Consider the following 15,608-nt stretch of genomic DNA (forward strand, 5'->3'; position numbering starts at 1 on the left):
GCACCTCTTTGGCACAAGACCCTATTCTGTGAGGCATAGAAGGTTGAATAAAACTCGGCCCTTTATCTATAGAAGTTTAGTCAGATAGAGATAACAGGGTACTCATTTATTTAGCACTTATTAAATATTATGCACTATGCTAAGGATTTTCTATAAGTTTTATAATTTAATCTTCCTGTTCATGATGTAACCCCATTTTGTAGATGAAAGAACTGAGGCCCACCGGAGTTTAGTATCTTGCCCAAGATCACAAGATCAATTGACAGAGGTAAATGGGCAGAACTGAGAAACAAATGTAGGTTTGTGGAACTTTCAACTTTGTATGCCTAACCACTTTGCAAGACAGAGAAAAAGAGAATACCTGGTTCAGGGGGGCAGGATATGTCAAGGGTCACAGAGTGATGTCCTGAAAGAGTGGCAAGTGTTCAGAAGGATAATTTGCTGTGGCTAGAGGCAATCCATGATCCTGTTGTATAGTTTTTGAAGGCCAGATAAATTAGCGAAGTAGATTTTAAGCTGGGGTATGTAGCTACTGGGTGGAGTGTATGTAGAGGAAAAATTAATAATTTTTTCTTATCCATTGCTGGGGGTTCATGATTGGGGCCTGTATAACACATGGCAGATTAACAAGAGAAACACACAGAAATCTGTTTAATAGAAGCTTTGTGTGACACAAGAGCCTTCAGAACTGAATACCCAAAGAAATGGGAGAACTCTATTTTTATGAAAGTCACACAGAGTGTGATTAGGGGATAAATGGCTATGGTCTAAAGGGGAGGAAGAGGGAAAAAGATAAAAGAGTGAGATTCCTAGGTTTTATGACCTGCTTCAGGGGAGAAGGGTGTGTGTGTGTGTGTGTGTGTGTGTGTGTGTGTGTGTGTGTTTTAGCTGGATCCAGTGGCATGCCTATAATTCCAGTAACTTGGGAGGCTGAGGCAGGAGGATCACAAGTTTGAGGCCAGTCTCAGCAATTTAGGAAGGTCCTAAACAATATAGTAAGACCCTGTCTCTAAATAAAAAATAAGAAGGACTGGGGATACAGCTTAGTGGTAAAGCAGCCCATCTCTAGTACCCACCCCCTAAAAAAGGTGTATGTGGAAGTGGGACTTCTTCTACTGTTTTCTCAAATGCCAAGGTACCATATTTTAGGGTGACATATCCTGAACTCAGTCAAGAAGAGATGGAGATAAAGAGGATGGGCTCAGAGAGTTTTGACTGACTCAATGCTATATTCTCTTTCCTGTAAGAAGTTTAGCATGGTAATAGGCATGCTGATTCTTCTCTCCAACCTGCCTTTTTGAAGTAGCTTGACCTCCATTTTGCCAAAGAAAGAAGTTCTTTCCCCCATCCTAAATCTATTGAACTGCTTTGTCTTTAAGTGTTAAACCCCCTGGGTTGGTGTTGAAAAGTAAATGTTTCTTATTGTCAAGCAACATGTGCATTTCTAAGTCATTTTCTCATTTTGACTTAGAACAAAATTGAAGGAGGATGCAATGTTACCTGATAGAATATTCAAAATTGTTTTGGATAATATGTCAATACTAGACATGTAACTCTTAGAAGTCCTTTGGGACAGTGGTGGTGTCCACATGACAGGATACCTCAGATACACCTCTACTTTGAACAAGTTTTCTTAACATAGAAAATCTGTTAAAAGAAGAAATGGGGCTGCAGTGTAGCTCTGTGTAAAGCAAGCAGCCCTGGGTTTGATCCCCAGCACCAAAAAAGACAAATAAAATAAATAAAGGAGTAGGTTTTTTGCTGTACTGTTTAAATCTAGCACAAAATGAAAATTTTAAATAGATATGATATACATAATTATTAGGGAAACAACACCCCATTTATCTCATTAAGAATTTCTAGTAAAAATTTACTTTTTATATTTAGCGAGTATTTTATTGACATTTGTATGGTATACTATTAATACTACTAAATGTAATAACTAGTTCAGAAATTATTTATAGTACTTAGAGCTCTCACCAAAGAAAATCCCAGGACCCCTCCCCTGCAAAAAAAAAAAAAAAAGCTCCTTCATTGCATTCTGCCAACATTTAAAGAAGAACTAATATTAGTTCTCCCTAATTATTCTAAAAGAATAAGAAAGAATTTTTCCAAACATATTTTATAAGGCCAACATTACCTTAAAACCAAAACCAGATAAGAATGTAATAAAAAAACCCCAGAAACTATAAACCAATATCCTTGATGGACATCAATGCAAAAATTCTCAACGAAATACTAGTAAGTGAAATCCAGCAGCACATTACAAAGATTATTCACCACCATCAAGTGGGATTTATCTCAGGGATACAAGGATGGTTCAGTGTATGCAAATCAATGAACATAATGTAGCACATCAGCAGGACAAAGGATAAAACTTATGAGCATCTCAATAAATGTAGAAAGATGTTTGATACAATTCAACACCCCTTCATTATAAAAATTTGGAACAAATAAGATATCGAAGATATGTTCCTTAGTATAATAAAGCCCATTTCTAATAAACCAACACCAACATTATGCTGAACCAGGGAAAAACTGGAAACTTTCTCAGATCTGAAATAGGACAAGGAGGCCTGTTTTCATCACTTTTTTATTTGACATAATACTGGAAATCTTAGCCAGAGTCACCAGGCAAGGGAAAGAAATAGAGCATCCAAATTGGGAAAGAAGTCAGATTGTCACTGTTTGCAGATGACATGATCTGATATGTAGGAAACCCCCAAAACTCCACCAAAAAATTATTAGAACTAATAAATCAACTTAGCAAAGTTACAGGAGAGACAGAATCAATATACAAATATCAATGTATGCTAACAATGAATTAATTGTCCGACTAGAAATTAAGAAACCAATTCCATTTACAACAGCTACCAACCCCCCCCCCCCAAAAAAAAAAACCTAGGAATAAATTTAAACAGAGAGGTGAAAGAGCTCTACAGTGAAAATTATAAAATGTTGATTAAAAAAAAAGGAAAGTGAACAGAAAAAGTGGAAAATATCCTGTGGTCATGGGTTGGAAGAATCAGTATTGTTAACATGTCCGTGCTACCCAAAGCAGTTTATAGATTGAATGCAATCTCTATCAAAATGCTGGTGGCGTAGGGCTGGAGGACTTGCCTAGCATGCTCCAGGCCCTGGGTTCAATTCCTAGTACTGAAAAAATTAAAAATGGCATTCTTCACAGAACTACAAAAAAATTATGAAGTTTATATGGCACCACAAAAAAGCCTGAATAGGCAAAGCTGTCTTGAGCAAAAAGAACAAAGCAGGAGGCATTATATCACCTGACTTCAAAACATACTATGAAGCAGCATGAGCAAGGCTCTGGTCTGGGTTTAGTCCCCAGCATTGGGGGGGGGGGGATATATGTGTGTGTGTGTGTGTGTGTGTGTGTGTGTGTGTATGTATATGAGGAACTATGAAACCCATACATCTACAGCCAACTGATTTTTAAACAATCATGCTAAGAATATCCACTAGAGAAAGGGCAGTCTTTTCAAAAGTGGTCCTTGGAAATTGAATATCTGTCTACATGCTAAAAAATGAAACTAAATCTAGACACCTTTAAAAAAAAAAAAAAATAAACTCAAAATGTACTGAAGACTTAACTATAAGACCTGAAACTACAAAACAACTAGAAAAAAACAGGAGAAATTCTTCAGGACATTGGAATGGGCAAGAGATTTTTTTGGACAAAACTCTGAAAGTACAGGAAACAAAAGCATAAAACAGACAAATGTTATTTGCTCGAACTAAAAAGCAAAGGAAACAGTCAACAGAGTAGAGAGACAACCTACAGAATGGGAGAAAATCTTGGAAACTATACTTCTGAGAAGGGGTTGATATCCAGAATACACAAGGGACTCCACTAAAAAACACAACTAATTTGATTTAAAAATAGGCAATAGACCTCAATAGACATTTCTCAAAAGAAGACATATAAATGGCCAGCAGGAATATGAAAAAGTGTTCAATACCACTAATTATCAGGAAAATTCAAATCAGAACCACAATAAGATATCACCTCACCCCAGCAAATATGGCTATGATTATAAAACTAAGATAATCAATGCTGGTGAGGAAGTGGGATAAGGGAACCCTTGCACACTTTTGGTGGGATGTAAATTTGTACAACCATGGTGGAAAACCATATGAATGGTCCCCCCAGAATTGAAAATAGAGCTGCTGTGTGATCCAGCAGTTTCATCCCTGGGTATGTATCCAAAAGAAATCAGTGTGTCCAAGAGACATCTGTACTCCCATGTTTATTGTAGCAGTATTCACAGCCAGAAGTGGAAACAACCTAAGTGTCCATCAGCTGATGAATGGACAAATAAAATGTACATACTCAGCATGAAATATGGTTTGATCATTAAAAAAAAGAATGAAATCCTGTCATTTGCAGCAGTATGGATGGAAATGGAGATCATTATAAGTGAAATAAACCATCCATAGAAAGACAAGTACTGCATGATCTTGCTCCTATGTGGGATGTAAAAAAGTTCATCTCACAGAAGTTGAGAGTAGAAAGGCAGTTAACAGAGGCTTGGCAGAGTAGACTACAGGGGAGGGATACATGGAGAGAGGTTGATTAATGGGTGCTAAGTTACAGTCAGATGGAAATAAGAAGTTCTGGTGTACTATTATTCTGGTGTAGGCTGACTATAGATAATTATGTGTAATATTTTAATATTAGTGTAATATGTACAATATTATAATGCCATACCTTTTAAAAGTTGGAAAGATTTTGAAAGTTTTAACCATATGTAATGATAAATGTTTAAGGAGATAAATGTTTAAGCTGAGTTAAATATTGCACAATACAGGTCTGTCTTGAAGCATGACATGTTAACCCATTAATTATGTACCATTTTTATGGTTTTTGTGTGTCATTTAAAACTGGGATGGTATTTTATTACATTGGATACATTCAACTAAGTCATGAAACAGTTTCATTTTAAAATATCAATTTTTATGCTCCAAATTATATCCTTTGGTACTCTTTAAACTCTTGATGAAAAATGTTAGTTATCATCTTAGATATATACTCCCAAGTGCATAGTTTTAAAAATTCTTTTATAGTGATAACTTGTGTGGAAAAGTTAAGGATCTCTGAATTACAGACACCTAGAGATAAGCTTAAATGTGAAAGTAGACAGAATAAAATATTTCCAGTTTTTCCTTAACCAATAAGCCTTTTAATAGCAATCCTTATATACAATTATGTGTACTCTGTTTGTATTTACTTTATATATTATTATAGTTTTATCATATAAAAATTTCTAAAGCAGTGATTCATCCAGCACTCTCCACTGGAACAGAACCAACTTTACTTCTGGTCTGAAATGATCCCCCTACCCTAGACCAAGAGGACATATATTGTGCAGTTTGGGAGTATGTGGCAGGGGAAGGTTTGGGGTATGTTGCTGAGAAATTGGGAGGAGTTACTGTCAGGATCAGATGTGAACATTTATTTAACTCTGTTCCCTTGAATTGTATCCTCTTGTCATGGGAAGTGCCTCCCGACGCCTTTTGAGGCCAGCCAACTATTCCCAGATAGGTGTTGTCTTTAGAGAGTCCAAGAGAGCTAGAAGGAAGGACAGCTGCCTTCTACTTGACCACATTTGGCAGTCCCTCAATGCTGGACATTCTGTTCCTCTGAGGGCCTAGGAGAGTGAGCTAAGCCTTCCCAGGCTCAAAAGTGCCCTTTTTGTTCTGAACCTGGCATTGGGACCCACAAGCAATAGTGTCAGTGGCGCCCTCTCCCTTAGTACATGCACCTCTGTAGTTCGACGGAGGGGCAAGGAAGGAGTGCCTTCATGTTCACCCAACTCACACCTTCAAATTGATGAGCAGAGGAACTGGGAGCGTGTCGGGTTAGGGAAGAGGAAATCGGAAGCAGACCAACTTGAGAAGGCAGCTATGAAGCACAGACATGTTTTCCTCCCATCTTTCCTGTCTACACCCATCTTTATAAGCTGTCTTCCAGCTTGTTAGTGGAATGCCTTGTTCAATCTTGCAATTGGCATGTAGCAGATAGTGTCTTAAATCAGTATACTTGTGGTAAAGAAGTAACTGTGCTTAAATGGCACTCTCGGGGCTTTGAAGGCAGAAATGCTTTACCAAAGCAGGGCTCTGGAAACTCTTTTGAGATGAATGAGCCAATGTCAGGCATTTAACTTCAAATAATTAGTCATGGGACACAGGAACATTTAATTATCAAAATTTTGTGTCTAGAATTTTTTTTTAAAGAATTTAATGAGTGTGTGCTCTGCCAAATATAAAATCTTCCATGATGATTGGGGAAAAGATATGTAAATTTTCCTCTTGGCCATTTCTCTGTTTGACCATAATTTGTGGCATTAAAATAATGTTTTATTTGTGCTAATTTGCTGCACTCTCTGCCATTTCTTCCACAGTACCCAGTCTAAAGTTGGTGAGACCAAGGCAAAGTGACTTTGTATTGTGACTGAAAAAAAAAAGCTGAAGTATTATTTCCAATTACTAGCTTATTCTTAATTCATGAATATCATATTTCTTCAGATAAGTTGTAATGGGTTAGATAATATAAATCAGATAGCTTTTATTGAAACCTGACAGGGTATATAGGAATAGTTATCATCTGTCCTGATTATTTGTCTTAAGCATTAGATGTAAATTTTTGTTTGTTTTGTTTTCTAAGGTTGGGGAAGAAATAAAATGAATAAGTAAGATAAAATTTAACCTAAAGGTTTACAATTTTATATTTGAGGGGCTTTAAAGAAATTATAATATGTTACAAACCCATTTTACTCATTAGCAATGTATCCTTTTTCCATATATCAGAATAAGGTATCCTTACTATCTAAATATATGGGTTTATTTATTTTTTCATTTTAAGGTCACCATCCACCTTCTACTTCTACTCTGAATTAAAAACTATGCCAACATTTAAGTAACATCAAAGATTTTATTTAGATTGACAGGTATCCAATTGAGTTATGAATTTCGTACAACTTATATTGCTATTTAAATGCAAAGTATTTTTATAATCGAAAATACATGTCTGTTCATCACCCAGTCTGTACATCACAGGATGACTTTTAGGAATTACCCTCCAATCAAATAGCTGAATAGATCCTGGGAAAATTGCTTCTGTTTCTGGCAGTCACTCTTCCTGAACTGAAGGCAAGGGTCACTTAACATGAAGGCACTCAAACGTGAACAGAATTAACCACACAAAAGCCTGGTAGTGGTTCAGTGAACACAGGCTGGAAGCATTTGGAGATAGTGTGTTAAAAGTGAACAAATGAGACCCTGGGGCTCTGGACACTGGCATTGTGGTGCTGTCTAAACTGCAAGAAACTGGGTGAACCCACTGTCAGCCATAGTGTCTTCTAGTCAAGAAATAAATATCATAGGCTTGAACTCGATTTGGTTCATTAACAAACTATAGCTGTCCCCTGACAACTTGTATTTCAAATATGACCTACTTCTTGAAACAAGGACTTTGTATTTTTAACATGAACAATATGATATGTAAGATGAATTGGCATTCTTGACAAATCTAAGTGGTTTCACTAGAACTAATATTATGTTACCTAACATAGAATAAATAGACTTATTTAGAAGCCTTAATAACCATATATCAATAACTGATCTTTAATATAGGTATTATGTGGCTTTGATTTAAAAGAACACTGTGCTATAGCAGAAGGCTGCTTTTAAAGCTCTAAGCAGTAGTCTTGCCCTGCAGGATTTTGGCTGTAGGTCCGCTTGAGACCCATCTCATATGCTACCACATCCAGGAAGTTGTTGTCATTGTTTTTTGTTGTTGTTTGTTTTGATTTTGATACTTGTTAAACATAGTATTGTTATTCTGAGTTTTTCTTGCTAGTGGAAAACATAGAAACAGAAACAGCTTCGCTAATAAGAGACCTTTGTTGAATACCTCCCATGGGCAAAACCCTATACCGCAATACAAGGGGATACAGGGATGCATCCTTCATTATATATATATATATATATATTTCAGTTGTAGGTGGACACAATACCTTTATTTTTATGTGGTGCTGAGGATTGAACCCAGTACCTCACGTGTGTCAGGTGAATGCTCTACCACTGAGCCCCAGCCCCAGCCCTGTATCCTTCATTTTAATAAGCTCTCAAGGCCTATTTATTTATTAAGATCTTAGGGCCTTATTATATATAATTTTGTTATATAGTTTTTCTTGTATGTGTTATAAATATTTTAAAAATATGTGTGGAATAATCCTTGTTTCTAGATAGTTTAAGGATGGGGAAAAACTATTGAGCTTCATCTAAAAGATAAAGAATTACTCCAAATGGGTTGGTTTATGATGTGTAGGAAATTTGTTTCAATTCTTTTTTTTTTTTTTGGCACCAGGGATTAAACCCAGGGTACTTAACCATTGAGCCACATCCACAGCCCTTTTTAAAAAAATTTTTTTATTTGTTTTAATTAGTTACACCTGACAGTACAATGACCTTGACATATCATACATTTGAATCAGATGGGATATAACTTCTCATTTTTTTGAGTGTACAGGTTGCAGAATCACATTGATCATGCAGTCACGTATATACACACAGCAATAATAATGTCTATTTCATTCTACTGTCCTTCCTTTCCTCCCTTCCTCTCCCCTCCCCTCCCATCACTTCTGTAGCCCTTAAAAAAAAATTGAGACAAGGTCTCACTAAGTTGCTGAGTCTGGTCTTGAACTTCGCAATCCCCCTGCCTCAGCCTCCCAGGTCTCTGGGTTACAGGTATGTGCCTCAACATCTGGCTCAGCGTTTTAATTCTTTAAGTGGATGGTAGTTAAATTATTTACTTTGTTATTACGCATTAAGTTGTTTATATTTGTGTTTTACTCTTTTCTTTAAGTCTTATTATAATTTATAACTCTTATAAATGAAAACATGAATCCTTCAGAGGAATGAGTTGGTCAGATCATACTTCTCTGTAACCCAAATTCTCAGCTAATATAGAAGATTGTTTCTGGAAAGTGGTCTGATGAGGGGGAAAAAAGTTTAGAGAAAGAAAACAGAGTTAGTAGTGCATGTTGGTAAAATGAAAAATCAGTAAACCTAAATAATGTATCACCTAAATTTCTCTGCAAACTTCAGTAACCAAATGTCCTAGCATTACTGAATTGATTTACTTTCTCCTTAAATGGTGGTATGGCAAAATCTCACTAATTTTAACTGATTAGGAGGATAGGTACTACTTTTAAGGGCATATTTAGTGACCTTAAAGAAAGCTAATTGTTGAATTGGGGTTAAGGTTAGCGTATAAATGGATACTTCAGAAATGCTTCCAGTAAGTTAATGCTTTTAAGTGTAGTTCTGTTATTGTATGGATTACATAGCTGTGAAGCAGGAGAAGACATATAAATGGACTTTTAGTACAGAAAAAAAACAGACTATGCATATAAGTGATGAATAGTTTATAAATTTTAATATGAAGAACCATGAATTAGATTGTTTTACTGACAACAACATATCTCATTTGTGCTGTATGGATGAGAGTTATGTTAGTAAATTAGTCCTGACAGTTGAATAATTTATTTTCAAGTCTTGCTTCTGAGTGTCTGTGACAGAGAGCATGCTTGTAAATTCTTTTGGAAAATCGTGTGTGTGTGTGTGTGTGTGTGTGTGTGTGTATTTTTTGGTACTAGGGATTGAACCTAAGAGCATTTAATCACTGAGCCACACACCCCTAGCCTGTTTTTTATGTTTTATTTAGAGACAGGGTTTTGCCAAGTTGCTTGGGGCCTCACTACAGTTTCCTGAGGCTGGCTTTGAACTCACAATCTTCCTGTCTCAGCCTCCTGAGCCACTAGAATTATAGGCATACACCATCATACCTGACAAAAGCTAGTATTTCATTTTAAAAATTATGATTAGGATTCTGCAAATAATCAAATATTAATTTCTTTAAGAGTACATATAAACATAGCATGCAATTTTTCTATGTGAAAGTATTCTTCAGTTTCAGTTTCAGCTTATTCATTAATTTTGGAAAATTTGATTGGAAGTAGACTAAGTGTGCTTAAACAACTTCACTTTCCTTAAAGTGAGTGATTGTGAGACTAAGAAAAGACTAGTCAGTCTAGAGAGACGAGAGTTTCTTCTTAAGCTAGTTACACAGGGCTTTGGCTGACATAATGTTCACCTTTACTCTGCTCTTTTGCGATTGATATCAGTGGCACTGGGAATTGGTCTCTCTGATGTATCCTCCTTTCCCCAGCCTGTGTAAACAGCCCTATTACATGAAGGTTTCTTTCATTAATATTGTAAATCATTAATACCTGTTGAAAACAATACCACATTTAAAAAAAGCTCATTAGTAACAATTACAAATATTAATGTTAGGCCACACCTACTGTCTGGTACACAAATGAATTAACCTCTCCTGCCCTGGCTCCAGGGCAGTACCACATGGGGTTCCACATGTGAAAAGCAGCTCCATTCCAGGTCTGCGTCTGCAATTTTGAGAGTTAGCCCTTGTGATTTTAATGGTCATGTGGCCATGGCAAAAGTGACTTTAGACAATGACACTTTCCACATTCGATACACATGGAGTAGTTCAAGGGAATGGGTTGTGTCCCATTTATTATATCTTGCAAAATTTACCCAATGGCTACTCTTTATAACATTGAATTTGGAATGTTGTTCAGTTATTCTTACTGGCTGCATCATAAACTCACCTTTAAAAAGTTCTGGATATATCAGACTCACCCGTCCATATCCAGATTCCAAAACAGGAACAAAGTTCAGATTGAATCCCCGTCGGATTCCTTAGAATAATAGTTTTAAGAACTCTTATTTGAAATTTGTTTTCTGTGTAAAAAGCATATTTATTAATACCTCTGTTTCCAGGAGGGTAACCAGACATACTTCCAAACTCCTCTGGAAGGAAGTTTCCAGTTTCGGGAGTGCTCAGATGTTCTTCTTGTCTTTCAGTCTTGGTTGTCCATGAGAAAAGGAATTCTTCTTTTAGTTGTATATCAAATGCTCTCTTCATTGGATGTGCCTTTCACTTGTCCTCTGAAGGATCTCTCTCTTACTGTTGCCCCATAATTTAAACTGACTTTTGGGCTGTTCTTAGGTGGGGCCTATATGGTAGATGGACAGCAGTGTATTGTGGTGGGTGAGAGGAAAGTCTCTTGAGTCAGTCTGCTCAGTTTCAAAGCTATATGCCTTAGGATATGGGACCTATCTTTGAAAATGGGATAATATTAGTATGTACTTCATAGGATTTTTTTTGAGGATTATCTGAGTAAATATGTGTGAAGCGCTTGAAACAATACCTGATGCATAGTAAGTGCTCAATAAATACTAGTGTTTTCTTAATATTGCCAACTCATCTTCAGAATTCAAACCCTCAGAGGTTAGTGATGAGTATGCTTTGTGTTCAAGTGTTCTATGGACATATACCTGCAAGAGCAACCCTGAGGAAGAAGTTCCTGCGTGCCACATAAACTTATTTGAGGCATATGGGCATCCTCAATGGCTGTTTCCCCTACTCATCAGAATTGCCTCTTCCCAGGTGAGGTCATGGACACTGGAGAAAAGTGTCACCAGAGCCCATGCATCTCAGTCCTAAGGGCTTTTCAGCCTCTGCCCTGAGAACAGGATCCAGAGCTTCAAAACTAGTGTCTCACTTATCTTTATTTTGACCATGATTTCCAACATCACATCTGCTGTGGGCTCCCTCTGCTGGTCCATCTAGCATGTATGCAAATCTGTGAAATAACTGCTTTTAAAAATTCAGTTTTAGGTTTTTAAGAATGTTTCCATAAAAAACACATGTGGAAAATTTGTTTTGTATGTGAGTGATACATGTAACATCTATCTTACTCTGTTTTGCTATTCAGATTATGAATAGGGATATTTTCAGGTTTGGTAGTTTTTCTTCTTTTTGGTTTGATTTCAGATGGGGGCTATCATGACATGCTGAGAATTTCTTCACAATATAGTTACCAAGAACTATTATGTTTTATATTCCAACATATGGTACTAAATATCCCAGAATCTTATATTAACAAAGTAAATAATGTCCATTATATAGGAACTTAATTTACTCTGAAAGTATCAAAAAAGTCACTTCCTAGATTTCTGGAACATTGTTGAGGGGTTAGTACACGTCCAAAGCTAGTACCTCATATCTGGGCACTGTCTTGTACACTTGTGATCCCAACAATTTGGGAGGCTTGGCAGGAGGATTGAAGGTTTGAGACTTGCTTCAGCAACTTAGATCCTATATCATAATAAAAAAACAGGACTATCAATGTAGCTCAGTGGTAAAGTACCCCTGGATTCAATCCCCAGTACCAAAAAAGGAAAAGAAAAAGGCAGGGAGGGAAGGAAAGAAAATAGTACGTCACATTTTTTTGGATGGTTCATTATTTATTGGGAGATATAATCTATGGGTACAAAGTGCCACAATGTCCCTACAATTGCATTTTAAAGTAATAATTCTGCTAGGCATGATGGAATACACCTGTAATTCCAACAACTTGGAAAGCTGAGGCAGGAGAATCACAAATATAAGGCCAGCCTGAACAATTTAGTGAGGCCCCAAGCAACTTAGCAAGAGCCTGTCTCAAAATAAAAATAAAAGGGATTGGGAATGTAACTTGGTGGTTAGGCACCCCTGGGTTAAATCCCCAGTAAAAAAGAAAAAATAAATAAATAAAGGGTGGAGGATGAAGCTCCGTGGTAGAGTAAAACTGGGTTCAATCCCTAGTACCTAAATAGATAAATAAAAATAATTCTTATGTTTCTTTGTTTTCTTTATCTCTGTCTCCTTTCTCTCTTTGGTGTTTTCTTCCTCACCTTTCCTAATAGGATCAAATAGCATAAATCGGATAACTACAAACCTGGAAAATGGAGAAACTGAAGGAACAACTAAAATTATTGCACCTTCACCAATAAAAAGGTCAGTAGTTACTAAAGAAATATGCAACCATATGCTGTCATATGTCCTTGTTGGCAAGGTTAAGAATTTTTTCACTTTGAAAAAATTAACTGATTTTGCTCCATGGGTCCTGTAGATAGTCTCCGGGCCAAGGACTATTTTAAAATGCCAGTAAAATATTAAACATCAAGACCTGCCTCTCTTATTGGAGAAAATGCTTTTACTGTCAGTGTGATGAACTCACAGATCATCCATGGTCTGCATTCGCAACAGCAAAGTGAAAATTCCATGTGATTTTTTTGAAATGGTATGATATAATGGACTAACTCACAGGGACTTGTGAAATAAAGTAGATGATATTTATGTGTAATGTACTGTGTTCATTACAGTAGTGCGCCGAACTGTGGCCCCAGAAAGAGAGTTTATAGCATGTAGAAGCATCAGAGCCTCAGAGTCAGCAATTGCATATGTATGAAGAGTTGTTACGGTCTTCTGCATCAGTTTTCCCAGAGGCATTCCCCAGTGGAAAAACCTTCCCTTAATATATTACATGGATTGTTTTCCTGAAAGATCTGCCTTGTTCTCCTTTCAGACACTGTTTCAGGGTCATTTTTTTTCCCCTATCTCCAATTATGTTCATGGAGTAGCATTAGAAACATACAATGAGCCGCTTTCATAGGCTCGCTTTCTCTTTAGATGTTGCCCCCATATATCATGGAGAAGTTCAAGCACTCACAGATATGTGACCTGATGTATTTCTTACATCATTGACTCCATCTTTTGTTAGTAAATAATGGTGTCTTCCTTTAGCTAGAGTGTGGCTACTTTGAGGAATCTAGTTTATAATTCCTGCACAATAATAATTTCTGCACAATATTATATTTTTAAAATTTATTTATTCAAATTTGTTATATATGATAGTGGAATGCATTTCAATTCATAGTACATATATAGAGCACAATTTTTCATGTCTCTGGTTGTACACGAAGTAGACTTACACCATTTGTGTCTTCATACATGTACTTGCGATAATGATGTCCATCTTATTCCACTGTCTTTCCTACCCTGCTGTCCCCTCCTTTCCCTTCCCTCTCTGTTGCCCTATCTAAAGATCCTCCATTTCTTCCATGCCTCCTGTTATGGATCAGCATCCTCATAAAAGAGAAAACATTCAGCATTTTTTGGGGGGGGATTGGCTTAATTCACTTAGCATAATATTCTCCAACTCAATCTATTTACCTGAAAGTGCCATGATTTTGTTCTCTTTTAGTGCTGAGTAATATTCCATTGTGTATATATACCACATTTTCTTTATCCATTCATCTACTGAAAGGCATCTAGGTTGGTTCCACAGTTTAGCCATTGTGAATTATACTGCTGTAAACATTGATGTGGCTGTGTCCCTATAGTATGCTGTTTTTAAGTCCTTTGGGTATAATAAACAAGGAGTGGGATAGCTGGGTCAAATGGTGATTCCATTCCAAGTTTTCCAAGGAATCTCCATACTGCTTTCCATATTAGTTGCACTTCACAAGATTATTTTAAGATATGAGGATTCTCAGAGTTTTGCAGTTTCTCTCAGGGTTTTGCCTACCTACATGAACTTTTCTTCAGTTCCAAGATATTACAGATTTCCTTTTTGGAATGACACACTCTTTTTAAAAATTATTAAATTAAATATATATATATATATATATATATATATATATATATATATATATATATATATATATATATTGTAAATGAACCTTTATTTTATTTATATGTGGTGCTGAGACTCAAACCCAGGATCTCATACATGCTAGGCAAGTGCTGTACCACTGAGCCACAATCCCAGCATCTGAAATGACAGATTCTTTGAATGATACACTTCCATCTACTGTCTCTGCTGGTTGACCTCACACTTATGAACAGGGAGTCAATGTCTTCTGCACATACAGGGTATACTTAAGGTGTGTCCAGCATCAGAACAGTAATCTTCCCTGAAGATCAAATTCTGGGTCTTTTAGAACATACATAAAACAATTCAATCCCCTTTGTGACTGCATTCCTGCTTAGGGGTAGTACTGACACCTGAGGGGGCTCCAAGTTACCACTGAAGCTCCAGGTGTGAAACAGCTTAGGGAAAAAAATGGAATTAACCTGGGATTTCGTTATTATTATTAATGTCGGTCTACGCTCAATTCCTCTTTCATCTCCCTTTTTTTCTACTCCCCACCTCTTGCTTTTTCTTTCTTATTTATTAAATGCACACACAGTTTCTACTATTGTATTCAGTCGTCACCATATTTACTAATTTTTCTCATTTCAAAAGGTAAACTTTTACTTTGGGAATTTGAACTTCAGATTTTTTTTAAACCTTTATAAAAATAATATATTGTTCCTATATAAAATGTACCTGCTACCTACCAAGACTATGGCGTATATGCCTTTGTTGGATGTATTATTTCATAGGTGTCTATTAATTCCTGTATGGATATAGTATGCTAGGGTACCAGTTCATTTCTTTTCCTTTTGAAATGATCTTGTCAGAATTATGAACTCTACTATATTCCTATTCTAGGATCTCTCAAAAAGCCAGGGTTAAAAGTAGTTAGGAGTTAAAAAGCTTTACCTTTTTCTGGAGCTTAGACTCCTGATGAAGGGAGGAGTGACATCCCTCCACCCCAACTGGTGACCT

General features: G+C 36.4%; 1 protein-coding gene across 5 annotated transcripts in view; it reads left to right on the top strand.

Annotated features, from left to right (window-relative positions):
- Epb41l4a (erythrocyte membrane protein band 4.1 like 4A) overlaps positions 1 to 15,608 on the top strand; it is a 231,624-nt gene that overhangs the window by 177,753 nt on the left and 38,263 nt on the right. For all 5 annotated transcript variants that reach the window (XM_071612342.1, XM_071612343.1, XM_027927707.2 and 2 more), the window contains one exon: positions 12,859 to 12,949. In XM_071612342.1, coding sequence (XP_071468443.1) covers positions 12,859 to 12,949 — 91 coding nt within the window. The remainder of the gene's footprint in view (positions 1 to 12,858; positions 12,950 to 15,608) is intronic.

This window comes from Marmota flaviventris, chromosome 5 (assembly GCF_047511675.1).
Source record: "Marmota flaviventris isolate mMarFla1 chromosome 5, mMarFla1.hap1, whole genome shotgun sequence".
NCBI classification, from domain to species: domain Eukaryota; kingdom Metazoa; phylum Chordata; class Mammalia; order Rodentia; family Sciuridae; genus Marmota; species Marmota flaviventris.